A 13,866-nucleotide genomic window follows, 5' to 3' on the forward strand; every position below is an offset into this window, starting at 1 on the left:
ACTCTGGATATACCAATTCATTAGATATTACACCCGAGCGATGCACGGGGCATTGATATTAGGAAAATGGATGAGAATAGAATGAGTGACATTTTAATAATTTCAATAGAAAAGAAGATAGACAAATAATGTTGTAAATTTTTAAATGAAACTTTTTAAAATTTGCATTATATCTTCTCTTATAATTAATGAGTTTAAATATGGATGATATTATAAAATTGTGATTAATATTCTATCAACCACATTATGTTAAAGACCAACAAATTCTTCTAAAAGAGGTTTTATAATAAAAACTGAAGAAATTGTAAAATAAGAGTATAATTAATTAAAAATATATATAAAATATACCCAATATTTTAATTTTCAAGTCAAACGAACTTCTTGAAAATATCATATGTTATGGTTTGAAAAAAGTATAAATTAAAAATTTTTGTATGTTCATTTTTTACTATGGCTCCACATAGGCCGCATATTTTTTAATGTAAACCTCACAGCTCTCACATCTTCTAACGATATAAAATGTTAAGGTAGAACTATAGTACCATTTCGACGGTAATTACAATAGGTAAAGACTTGTAAAATTCAGAATCATTTGAATAGAATTCTTCGTCCTTCGGGAATAAAAATGCAACCATACGTTTTTGGCCAAGAAGAAGACAACATCTTACCAATTATGAATATATTCAAATGAGACTGTAGTTTTTGGCTGCATGTTTGTTTTAAGATTAAAAAATAAGTAAAATTTAAATAGATTATAGATTTTTTGTTTGCCAGAGATTATAGATTTTGTAAAAAGAAATTTATTTTATAGAAATTTTATGAAAAGCAGGTAGAATTAGTTATAATAATAAAAAAGTTATTATTTAGTTATTTTAAACTTTTATTATATCTTCGGGTATCTTTACATTATTATGAAATTTTTTCTTATCTACCACACCAAATTATTTTTAGAAACTACTTAAAATAATTTTTTAAAAATAATCAGAAATTTATTTTTATTTTCTAATTTATTTTTAAAAAAATTAAACAAACATCATAAACTTTTACAAATTTTTTTTTAAAAAATATTTCTTTCATGAAAAAAGTTTAAACAAAAGTTGCCCTTAACTAGCATTAAATGGTGAAAGTCGATTTAACAAATCTTATTTTTTATTAAAACTATTAATACACTCATAACTGAAAACATAAAATATTCATTTAATTCAAAGAGTAAATTACAAATATATCTTCTTAAATTTTTAAACTATATATAATTTTATTTTATTTTCAAAATTTTCACATACATTTCCTTAATAATGAGTTATTTAAATAAGTATTCTTTAAATTTAGCTTAAATAAAGTAGACTACATGTATATCTTTTTTTGATGAATTAATATGCAATATGGATATTGAACAATAGGTCGAGAGACGATTTAAACTTTAAACTTTTAAAAAAAATACATTTCAAACTTTAAATTATTAAAGTTGGAGTAACTTCACGCTTATCATCAACTTCAACAAACTTTCATCAAATTAGAGTTTAAAGTATAATTTTTTTCAAATGAATTTGATAGAATGTTTGTTGAAAGTTAATGGTAGGAGTGAAATTATCCTAATTTTAATTGTTTAGAATTTAAAATATACTTTTTTAAAGTTTAGAATTTAAATTACCTCTTGACTTATAGTTTAAGGTTTAAATTATATGTTAACCCTTTTTTGATTGATCATAAATATATTTTTTTTAAGGTAATTTTATTTGAGGGATGATCGGGCATGGATAGGCACCTTTCTAGCAAGAATTTGAACTTTAATTTGCAATGTCATGAGGAATCAATGCCTTTTCTAGACCTAATTCAAACGTCTCTTTCATAGTATTAAAATTTACTTAAAAATTTTCTCCAGCAAAGTTGGGCTACATAGAATTCTCAATTCTCCAATTTACTGTACACTAAAAATTTTGAATAAGTTTATCTGATCAAATATAAGATCACAGTTATCTTTAAAACCATAAATATTAAAATTAAAAAAATTATCTGGTTTTTTAAAATTAATATCATTTATATTAATCTTATCTTCTTTTAAAATATGAAATATCAGTTCAACTGAAAAAAATTATTATTTGAGTTTCTCCTTAATAAAAACTTTAGATTTCGACATTTGTTGGACTCAAAGGTGGGCCCAACTCCCATGGGCCTGAACCATCGCCCCTAACCCTAAACCAACATCTATCTCTCTTTCTATTAATGAAAACCTGGTAACCATCGCGTCTCGTCTTCTTCACTCCTTAGCGGCGCCGAGCTCAGGGTTGATCGGCATCATGGTAACCGCCTTCTTCTTCTTCATCACCATCACCATCATCATCTTCTTCTTCGCCGTCTTCTTCGCGTTTTTTTTTTCACTGTCTTCAGTATTATTCATCTTAGGGAATAAATTGGATCACTACCTCATATATGTTTCTGCGTAGTTCTGATAATGAAATTAGCAAGCATTTTTATTTGCAATTTGTGATTCCCTTCTTTATTTTTTATTTTCTTGTCTTGTTTCTTTTCGTTTCCTTTTGTTATTTCCGGAAAAATAGCATACTGCAAGGTTTAAGTTGATGAGTATATGATTTCTTTCAATTTCTTGAGCTTTTCAATTTTTGTTGATTGTAGGTGTTGTATGTTGTTAGTGCTAGCCTGTAAATATCCGTTTATTTTCGTGGAATTCATCTGTGCTGATTTTTTTTTTTAAGTTTTGGTCAATACTGAAACTCAAGGAATCTGGGTTCTGGACTAATTTGTGAGATGTATCATTTTGATATTCTTTATTGGTAAATGTTACAATTATGTTGTTATGTAGGTGAACGTTCCCAAGACCAAGAAGACTTACTGCAAGAGTAAGGAGTGCAGGAAACACACCCTGCACAAGGTTACACAATACAAGAAGGGCAAGGATAGCCTTGCAGCTCAGGGAAAGCGCCGTTATGACCGTAAACAGTCAGGTTATGGTGGACAGACAAAGCCTGTGTTCCACAAAAAGGTAAGCTGTCTTCCTGTTTCACTCAACAACACTGAATCTCCAAAATATTAATGTAGGTCATGTTATTGGGAACTAGTTTTAATTTCCTGTGGTCAATTAATTTTGTTTGAATAGGCTAAGACCACCAAGAAGATTGTCTTGAGGCTGCAGTGCCAGGGTTGCAAACACGTATCTCAACATCCTATTAAGGTTAGCAAATCAAACATGGCATGTTTCAAATGTGTTATTTTTTCTGTCGTGTCGTATGTTACTGACTGATTGTTTAAATTCGTTCTGCAGAGGTGCAAGCACTTTGAGATCGGAGGGGATAAGAAGGGGAAGGGAACTTCTCTGTTCTAGTTTCAAAAATAGGATTTATGGTGTCAATGTTGTCTTCATTTTACGTAGCTATGTTCTCATTTCGGATGTTCAAAACGTTTGGAATATTTTGTTTCTCTTTGGATATCTAATAGCTATATGCTATTAATGAAAATTATCTCGTGTTGGAGGATTGCTTTTGCTAATATTAGTTTATTGCTTCCAGGTCTTTCATATCTTTTTTATATTATTAATTAATTGTTTTATTTTCCTCTTCTTTTTTTGATTCGAGTGAACAAAATCCTTGGATCGAATCGTTAGTCTTTGATCTCACTGAAATTACATTTAGGAAGTACTCTCTCCAATTTTGAGGAGTTATATGTTAAAAAATATAAGGTATTTTTAATTTTTTGATGTGTAATTATTATTATTGTTTTAAAGTATCTCTGTTGATAATAACTTTATATTTATTATAGGATGTTTGATAGAGTTAAATATAAAAAGATAGAGTTACTCTTTCATTGAGTAGTGAAATTTGGTTATATTTTTAAGTGGAGGGAATATGTTTTTCAATTTATATTTTCTCACCTAATCTGTAAGTTTGAAACTTTTTGGTTGATATTGATGCTGATGTTGTTCAACAAGAAGTTCGTTACCCTTCAAAAGTTGGAACACCCAACAAATGAGAGACTGATTTGTATAATAATTAGTTGTCTAAAACTTAATTGTAATTGGATCTTTATGGTGCAGTTTATAAATCGGCTACCTCAAAAAAAAAAAAAAAATGGCGATAACTCTTGTAAATTCTGATGAAGTACGTAAATGAGTGGGGCCTGCTGGGAAGTTTGTATGTTGTTTATCATTTCTCGAGTGCGGACCATGCATTTATAACTTGAATTAATATCAGTTTTTCTGTACAACAATGAACAAACACTTTGGGACTCCAATGTCCTATGACGCTTTTGAAGCTTTTTATTTTTTCATTTTTTGTTTCCCCATGTTTATCTTGGAACAGTCTTTGAAGCAATTTTGGGACGATTCATTCCCCCTCAATGATTTAATTTTGTCATGTTTCTGCAATCAGCTGTTTAGATTTTAGGGATTAATAATCGTGACTTGCCACTATCCAAATGACATGTTTTTGCACCTGGTCTTGATATGAAAACAAGAGTTCCTAGAGGACTGAGCAAAACTCTCAAAGCTAGAACATTCATCGACAATTACTTCCTGGGTTAGGTTGGGCACATGCTCCCATGTAAGCATTCCGTTCTAGCCTTGACAATGTAGCCTCTCCTTGCATGCCTTCTCTTGCATATTGCTGCCATATTACCTGTTCCTCCATCAGCAACCTCTGTTTCTTCTCCATCTCTGACATTTGCACATAGGATGGAGGTGCCACACCTAGTGAAGCTGCAAATGGATCTGAATTTGCTGTCCCAAAACCTGCACAACCTCCGGATGTTGGCGGTGCCGGTAATGCTAGCATTGCCGGCTTCCCTGCTGACCCGAGCGCCATACTGCTGGCACTTCCAGTGACTCCGAACCCTGGTCCTTGCATGGCTGCATTTACTTCTGCTTGCTTATACATGCCGTCCAGCAACAGTGTATCAAATCCACCTCCCAGTGCTGGCTTTTGGTTTGGTAGGTTGCTAGTTGACTGCACCAATGCTGTTTCCCAATCTGCTTCTTCATCAAAAGCATGCCATGGAAGAGCTTGGGTGGTACTTGCTGTTGCTGGTGCAGCACCATCAAACAAGGCCAAGGCAAGCTTATCCCCTTGTTCTCCTGTGGTAGGTATGTCATCTCCTAAATGTAGCAAATCAGCTACTTTTTGTTCTTGCTCTTTAGGTTCTTCTTTGATTGGTTCTTCAATCACTTCTTCAACCTTTAGTTCCTCCTCTGGAGGTGGTAGTGCTTTTATTGCATTCACTTCTTCTTCTGTTTGTTGAACCACAGCTTCTTCTTCTTTTTCTTCTTCTTGTTCATCTTTCTCTTCTACTTTAGCCGTCTTGCCTTGTGCTAAAGCTGACTGTTCTTTGATATATTCATCCATAAACTCTAGCTGCTTTGATGTGATCTTCTCAATTTGTGGGTACTCTGAAGACCTTGCAATGCCTGTACTCTTGCACCAGCAGTAGAACAAGTCTAGCTCATCGAACTGCTTTCCGACACGGCAGGAAATGTCATAGACTTTAATGCAGTCTTGGATCTCCAAGTCTTCGAATCGATCGAGTAAATTACTGAGTATTTCTGTTATGTCACTGTATGTCTGGAAGCTGTCCTTCACAATGGGGTACAAAGACACTATCACAATTCTATGGGTTTTTGCAGCTCCTGTTAAATTGAAAGGAACATGAGATTTCTTCTAGCTAGTTGTATTATAGTAACATGTATACGGTCTCGTGAATCTTAACTGTAACTGCACAAAGTTTTGAAATCCAATCTGAATTAAGGTACTCTGCTGGATGATCCATAGAGAGCTAAATCTAAAATAGTTAAAAAATGGAGGGCTCTGATGAATCCTAACCTGTGGGACGGCAAGCTAAAAAGCGCTCAAGTAGCAACTGCAAATGCTGCAACCTTGAAAAGATTTGTTCTGTCTTCATGTCACGTATTGGTGTGGATCTCATAACTGATTCTTTATCCTTTTCTTTCTGTTTCTCTTTATCTTTGTCTCTGTTTTCATCTTCTTCTTCATCACATCCAAATGTGCTCCTCTTTCCTCGCCGATTCTGCATCCTATACTCAAGCCTCTCATCCAAGTATAGTGCATATGTGCGAACAAACGCAGAGAAGTCCCATGAGTTTGACTTGCCATGGTCACGAAAATCAGACATGTTTAGAATACGAGTTCCTCGACGAGTTGAGAAGAAGATCTCCTGCTCATATGCAGGATCACCTTCATAGAGAAGCCTCTGGATGAGGATGAGGGTTTTCATGGCCACGGTCCAGTTCCGAGTTTTGTTGAGGCGTTTGGAGAGCGTGGAGACGCAGGCGCTGATGTAGGTACGAGAGTAGCAAGTTAAGCTGAGGATTTCTCTGATGTACTTCTCTTCTGCAGGATGCTCATTGTGCCTTGTGGCCTTCACTATGGCAACTTCAAGGTCTGCAAGTGAGGTACTGCTTCCTACTTTTGCTAGACTTATGGTTGTCTGATCCTTCATTGCCCCTAAGGCTTTCTTGATCTTGCTTGGAGCCATTTTTTCTATCCTTTTGGGTGGTCAATTAAGTTTCTGATGTCGTTATCACCTGAAAATGATTAGTTCAAAACTTGTCAACATTGGTCTAAAGATGAAAATAATCTTGTTTTGTTTTTGATTCATGGAAGATATTGCCATTAATCTTCATACTTTCTTTGCGTACTTCTTTTATTCTTTCTATACACAATTTAAAAATTCAGCCTAATCTAAGGACTGAAGAAGATGATAAAGCTCCTTTAAGCGGCTTCATGATTCTTCAGCATGAATTTCATACTCTGTATACTTTTCTCTCAGCTTTTTCTGTGGATTCACCATATTAAGTTCTTGCTGCTCTTGAAATACTTAGAGAAATCATTTGAGTGAACATAAAAAAAAAAAAACCCCAGTTTTCATGAATAGAACTTGTGATTATAGCACTATTAGCAAATTCTCATTGATTTTTTTTTTGGGGTTAATTTGTCCCTTGGTTTTTCTGATGTAGGGGATAATCTCTTTTTCGGTTAGATTGAATCCCTGTCCCAAATCACATATGAAAGAAAACAATGGAAGAGAATAAGTAAACAAGGAACAATTGTGAATGCAAAATACAAAGATAATACAATACAAGTATAAATATATAATAAATAAGGAAAAAATGGGGTTAATTACCTGTGTTGATAGTATACAGTGTTGTTAAAGGTAAGAGGTAATGTTAAAGAGGGAAGGGAAAATTAAAGATGTAAGGAAACAGAAGAGGAGATATTTTTTTTTTGTAAAATAATTTCTCTATAATTTTTATTTTTCTATCCACTCTTCCTAATTCTTCATTTCTTCCCTTTCCTCTGCTACATACTAGCTTTCCTTCAATCCTTTACAGGGAAGATGACCTCAAAAGGGCCAACCATTTGGCCATGTATTGCCCTTTTTTGTAGCATGAAAATGTGTGAATGAAAATTAATTAAAATATATTATTACTATATTGGAACACATATTGTTGGCTCCCCTATATTTTTGGTCGTTCCTTTGTTTTAGTTTACGTCCTTTGACTTTTTCAATCTCAACTTGATTAATTAATGCTCGATCATGAAATTTTCTGGAAAAATTAGCCATTTAATTAATACATATCCCTTGAATTTACAGAAACAATTTTGAACTTTTGGTAAGGCCTTGCCTTAGAATTCAAAATTAACATGAAAGATGTTAAAGTTGGCATTTCAGATAATAAAAGAAAAATAGAAGAAAATAATGAGAGCGCATTTATTATATCTTACAATAACGTAAGAGAATCTATTTGTTCTGTTCATCTTTCTTTAACATCTATGTATGGTTATTGAAGGCAATTATTTAGAATTAACCGCATGTAGCATGTATTATCTGTATATCAATATCTGAATTTTTGATAGTGGAATTTGCCTATAAATTTATTGTGATGATTATATTTTGTTGTTGATTCTAGCATGACTAAATATTATTGGTGTGGCCGTTAATTATTTTTAGTATGAAGTTCTTGCTTGACTATGTTCCATCATCAATAGTCTTTCCTTCACATTAGATTTTTCTAACATGAAAAATCAATGTGCTGTTTGATTTACTCAAGAACTTGAGAAATAGAAAGAAAGGAGAGAAAATCTGAATTTTGAAATGTCTAGTGTGAAACAACTCTCTTTTCCGGAGAAAGAAAATTTCATGAAAATGATTTAACCTTCCTTCTTACCACATACTAATGGAAAATTTTGACGTATCAGCAACTTATTTTTTTAAAGGCTGAAATAGCCTGCTGTGTTCAGTTTAATGTCTACAAGAGAATTTTAGTATTTTTTTTTAAATAATTTTGCCCTCAATTAAATGTCATGATTGTCACAACTTCAATGCTTTCAGCGATGCCACAGAAATTTCGAATCATATTTTCATCCACTGTAGCTTTGCAATGGTAATTTGGTTGGGTATTGTCATTAAAAGTGGATTGCTTGCATATCTCAGATATCTCACAGTGGCTCGTAGATTCTTTGATCTCTCCAACCTTTGATGAACATGTCATCAAACTTATCATCATCTTACAATATTTGGTTGAGACAAAGTGAAGCTTCCCACCTGATTCTGCTTCCTCTTTTTCCGTCTTCTGGCATTTTCACGACAATTCCATCCTCGTACAGATTCTTTGCTCCTTGGCAATAAAAACGTAATGCAAAGTATTTGGTTGTGCGAATGGATTTCAATTGATGTCAGAAGTCTCATTGAATAAAGTTGAGTTTAATAATTGATATATAATAAAGGATGACTCAACTTGAGTTTCAAAATTTTAAATTAAGATGTAGGGTTTTTTCATTACTCATCATCAATTATTCCATCATCATGTTTTTGATCAGATGCTTCTCATTCCTAACAAATAATATCAGATGCAGGTTTTGCTCAGGATTTGAAAGCTTGTATTGCGCATGTTTGAGTCACAAAATGAAACTAACCCTAACTATATGTATTTGTGCCTTTTTTAAGTGTGAGTGGATTTAAGTTTCCACATTGAATTATCAAATAAAGCTGAGATTAATAACTAATATACTTTATCCATCCCTTATTAAAAGATATTATTTTGAGGTGATTTGGCATCTCAAAATATAATATATTTTGAAAAAAAAGTTTCAGTAATGTAGATTATCCTAATATTAATAGTATGGGTTAAGGTTTAATATTATCTTGTACTTATTTTTAAGGAGTACTAAATTGTTAAGTAGGATAATTTTTTCTCTAGACTATCTTTTAGAGCTATAAAGCACCGATATTTTTAATTTTCTTATATATCCATACCTGTATCGCATTTGATATTGGTACTTATTGATACTTTTTCGGTACGTATCCAAAAAGTATTAGAATATTATTTTTTAATTTAAAATCATTTTAACTCTAGATACATATTCAATACTTCTAAATCATGAATTGATACTTCAAAAGCCATGAGAAATTTTTAATAAATTAAATTTTATTAAAGATTGCAATATTAAAATTTTTATTACTAATATATTTTTTAATTTGCTTTTAAAGTCAAAGATTAGATTTTCCTTAAAATAATAATTTTTAAATGTAATAAAAGAATAAAGATTACATTTTTTGTAATTATAACAATGTCAAAATGTAATCTTATGATATATAAAGTTATAAATTATAAGCAAGTTGTAAGTAGAACCAAATATAGAAGTTATCATTTTTTTGTAGGATAGTTGATGAGGAGAAAAGATTGATAATAACCTATTAGTGGGATCAGAGGGTAGGCAATTAAGTACAGATAGAATAGAAGTATAATTGATAATTATGTTTTACTTAGTATTATTATAAATATATATATACTAGTTTGGATATTTTATAAATTAAAATTATATTTTTAAATTTTTATGATTTTATATGCATGCATGCATGTTTGTACGTATCATAAACGAGTTGTATCCTATATTATTAAAAATGAAAATATTGACATACCTTATTCGGACATATTCAATATGAGTATCAGTATTTGTGCATTATAGTTTTAGAGAAATAAAATTATAATTTTATTATTTCTATCAATTAAAATAGTGTTTTATATTAAACAAATGAAAAGAAAAATAATTAAAAGCTATCATTGATAAAAGTCATATAAATTTTGGCACCTTTTTTGTTTATTTTCTTCAAACTCTTATTTGTTTGTAGTTGTTATTTTCTCCTTTGAATAAAATTATCAGTACTTATTCAAATAAAAAGTATGTTCTGCTTTAGAATAAGATATTTTTTTTGCTATCGTTGATTTCTATCAATTTTGTTAAAAATAAATTGCAAAATATCATAAGTTTTTTGTATTAAAGTATAAATTTTTATTTATATGATTATTATTAATGACAGTTTTTAAATATTTTTCTTTTCATTTGTTTAATATAAAAGGCTATTTTAATTGATAAAAATAATAAAATTATAATTTTTCTCTTAAATTGTATTACCTGAGAACAATGAGAACAATATCACTTAACTAAAAAAAAAAACAGAGAACATTGTCATGTTTGTTAAAAATAAAAATTATAATTTTACCTCTTCTTAAATTGTGTGAAAAAAAATATTTTTTCATGTCATGTGCAATGTATATTGTATTAATATGACATGTCAATAACTATATTAAGAAAATAATAGTTAATTAATGGCAAGGAGTTTTGAAAAACAAAATGAGTTAAGGAAATTAATTTTAAACTTAAATGATGAGGGATGTCATATATAATTATCTCAAAGTTTACAAGAGTTTAATATATTTTAGCCTAAAATATACATACCAAATAAAAATTATTTTGGGATTCCATAATTTGATTTTATACATTAAACATACTTTTAAAGCCTAATTTCATTTCCTTTCTTATTCACATTCCCTTGCTTTCACTTAATAAAAAATTTTCACAACTCATACCCCCTCTATATAACAGCAAATTTTTTACAATGGATTCATCGAGATATTGAGGGTGGCACACACTTTCGTGTTGTTTCTGTTTCATTAGCTTAGTTTGGGCTCCGTCCCCTTTGTTTATAAAAAAAAAAAAAAAACAGAGAAAGAGAGAGAGAGAGAGCCAATTTTCTTATTCACCGATGCCGAGAAAACATGTGATGTTTGTTCATGTCTAGAATTGTTTTTCTTTTTTCAAATTTTACCCTCAATTAAATGACATGATTTTCACAACGTTAAATGTTTTCAGTGATGCCACAGAAATTTCGAATCATATTTTCATCCACTATATAGCTTTCCAAAGGTAACTTGGTTTTGAGTACTCATTAATCTTTTATTAATGAGCAGTATTTTTGAAAGATTATAAAAAAAATTAAGATGATAAAATATAGTTAATAAACTTTATTGGTATAAGTAATTTTGTAAAAAAAAAAAATACCTTATAAATTAGGATAAATGAAGTATAATAAAATGGAAAGACCTATTAAATCAAGTTTTGAGATTTTAACTTAAGAACTGATATTCTTATGATATTCTTGTTCATTTACCCTCTATCCTTGGTCTCAGGTGGTCATTTCCATTCTTAACACCAACACGATCCCAAGTCCATGAGACTGATCATTGCCACACTACGAAAACAAGATTGGCAAAATGAATAACAATCTTGTCTTCTTATTTCGGCTTCATCTACATATCACATATTCCAACAATCTTAATTCTTCAAATGATTTATTCCCTCCAATCACAAATGCAAAAACATAAACTGTTTGTTTCTCTAATAAAGGTTGTTCTTTTACTGGGTAACATCCACCCCTGATCTCTCCAAACTTCAAAGGATAGGAACATTTTCGTCCAATGCTATTTTTTTTTTTTTAAAAAAAACCTCCTGCCGTGATGATCCTGCTATATTCACACAATCTCATTGAGCACAATACTTCTCTGTGTGGATATCTTTTAACCAATGTGTTCATTTCAGTCTTTACAATTTTGGTCATTTTCCAATTGATGAATATTTAGGAATTGGCCATGACTTGTACTCTTACTCTTTAATTAATTAAATTTCCCCATTTTATATTTATAAAAAAGGAGGTGGGCCAGGGGATTTTAATCATTCGTCACCAGGACATATGTGAAAATATTTTTTTTAATTATTTCTCATACTTTGTAAAGGGTCTTATATAACTAGGAACACTAACCCTTCAAATTAGCTCTCTTATAATTTGAGATGAAAGAAGATCCTATGAAGGAGACTGGTTTCGGTGCTCATCACAGTGATGAGCATCATGGTGAGATCTGGACCATCCAGATTTTGATTTGGATGGTCCAGATTTTAAATATTATTACATATTATATTTATTAAAATAAAAAATATAAAAATTATAAAATAATTTTAATAAATTTTTTATTTTTAGTATGGCTTAGATTTAATTTAGAGGATCCAAGTTAATATTAAAATTTTTATAATTTATATATATTAACTATCCAGATATATTCTGCACAAGTCAGATTAACTGTAATATGGCCTGTGCAGAGTACATCTAGATAGTTAATATATATCAATTATAAAAATTTTAGTATTAAATTGAATCCTCTAAATTAAATTTAGGCCATATTAAAAATAAAAAATTTATTAAATTATTTTATAATTTTTATATGTTTTTATTTTAATAAATATGAAAATAAAAATATATAATAATCCTTTAAATCTGGACCATCCAGATCAAAATCTGAATGGTCCAAATCTCACCATAGTGATGAGCACTGAAACCAGTCTCCCTATGAAGGTCTTAGCTTATGGGAATGGGCATCGATACATATGAAGAAAGTATCATGTGAGGGTCTTTGTTAGTTAATAGAATAGTGCTTTTCCAAAGCTACGACGATCAACAAAACAAGTCAGCTTAAGTTGGAAGTAGCACTTGCATTCGTGCATTTAAAAATTTTAGTTGCCACTTATTTTTTTTTTCTCATCAAACTAGACTAGCCAGAGCTAGTAAAACAAAAGAAAATTCAAGTTTGCTAGGAATTAGTGGGATAGACCCCCATTATAGTCAGATAAAATGAGCGCCTCACAACCAGTAGGAATATCCTCAAGAAAAACAAAGTCCCTGTTAAAATCCTGAGCTATTTTCACCAAAAAGTCTGCACAGGTCATTTGTTCACGAGGAGCATATAAAAGTTTATATCCTTCATGAGAACACAAAGTCCCCTGAACCTCAAGAATGTCTTCAAAAAAAGGATGGGTTTGATTAACGCATCTGTAAATGTAATGCACAGCATCCATGGAATCTGTAAAGATTTTTACCTTATCCAAGTTCATGTCTACGCATAATTTCAAGCCACATTTGATGGCTTTAATTTCAGCAATTGTGATCGATAGATAATCCAAACTACAAGTAAAACCACCTAACCATTCACCTCTGTGGTTTCTGGCTAGACCTCCACAAGTCGCACTACAAGATTGAAAGAGTGACGCCTCCACATCCACCCGAAGTTGCCACTTATTTGATGAATATTTAGGAATTGGCCATGCCTTGTACTCAGTATTTTGAAAATCGAACCGGACTAAACGGTCAGATCAGTCCGACCTTCGACCAGTCTGGTTTCTGGTCTAGTTCATAGGGAAAAACCATTTTAGGAGTTGAGCCAGGTTGAGCCATTTTGAACCGGTGGTCGGACCGGGAATCAGAATCAAGCTGGGAATCGGATTCGGTTTTCAAAAACTAGACTGTTCAAAAAAAACTTTTTTTTATTTTTTTATCATTTTTTTAAAAATGACCAATTTTTTTTAATCATTTGATATTATGTTGTATCATGTGGCTTGTTAAGTCATGATAAACTTAAAATATTTAATTTTTTTAAGTTAAATAGTAATTTCATATGTATTTCTTATATTTAAATTATTATATACATATATAATTTTTTTAATTTAATTATTA

At 30.8% G+C, this 13,866-nt stretch overlaps 2 protein-coding genes across 2 annotated transcripts; one reads left to right on the forward strand and one right to left on the reverse strand.

Annotated features, from left to right (window-relative positions):
• The first annotated feature begins 2,160 nt into the window (after window positions 1-2,160).
• Window positions 2,161-3,527, forward strand: LOC129287145 (60S ribosomal protein L44). The gene is made up of 4 exons (XM_054923303.1): window positions 2,161-2,300; window positions 2,822-3,001; window positions 3,116-3,190; window positions 3,281-3,527. Exons 1-4 carry the CDS (start codon window positions 2,298-2,300, stop codon window positions 3,338-3,340), a joined length of 318 nt encoding a protein of 105 aa, XP_054779278.1. The 5' UTR covers window positions 2,161-2,297; the 3' UTR covers window positions 3,341-3,527.
• A 788-nt stretch (window positions 3,528-4,315) lies between these two features.
• Window positions 4,316-7,290, reverse strand: LOC129284758 (putative clathrin assembly protein At1g03050). Its single transcript, XM_054920219.1, has 3 exons — window positions 7,147-7,290; window positions 5,826-6,547; window positions 4,316-5,632 (listed from the first exon to the last, which is right to left on the reverse strand). The coding sequence occupies exons 2-3, from the start codon at window positions 6,496-6,498 to the stop codon at window positions 4,509-4,511; spliced, it is 1,797 nt and encodes a 598-aa protein (XP_054776194.1). The 5' UTR covers window positions 6,499-6,547; window positions 7,147-7,290; the 3' UTR covers window positions 4,316-4,508.
• Window positions 7,291-13,866: the final 6,576 nt, after the last annotated feature.

Source organism: Prosopis cineraria, unplaced genomic scaffold (genome assembly GCF_029017545.1).
Source record: "Prosopis cineraria cultivar Desert tree isolate PC_DT_omini unplaced genomic scaffold, ASM2901754v1 PC11, whole genome shotgun sequence".
NCBI classification, from domain to species: domain Eukaryota; kingdom Viridiplantae; phylum Streptophyta; class Magnoliopsida; order Fabales; family Fabaceae; genus Prosopis; species Prosopis cineraria.

Coding starts and splice junctions, on each gene's coding strand:
- LOC129284758 (XM_054920219.1), bottom strand. CDS start 6,498: ATGGCTCCAAGCAAGATCAAGAAAGCCTTAGGGGCAATGAAGGATCAG. Junction 5,633..5,825: donor TTTAGCTTGCCGTCCCACAG/GTTAGGATTCAT, acceptor TCAATTTAACAG/GAGCTGCAAAAACCCATAGA.
- LOC129287145 (XM_054923303.1), top strand. Junction 3,002..3,115: donor AGCCTGTGTTCCACAAAAAG/GTAAGCTGTCTT, acceptor TTGTTTGAATAG/GCTAAGACCACCAAGAAGAT. Junction 3,191..3,280: donor TATCTCAACATCCTATTAAG/GTTAGCAAATCA, acceptor TTCGTTCTGCAG/AGGTGCAAGCACTTTGAGAT.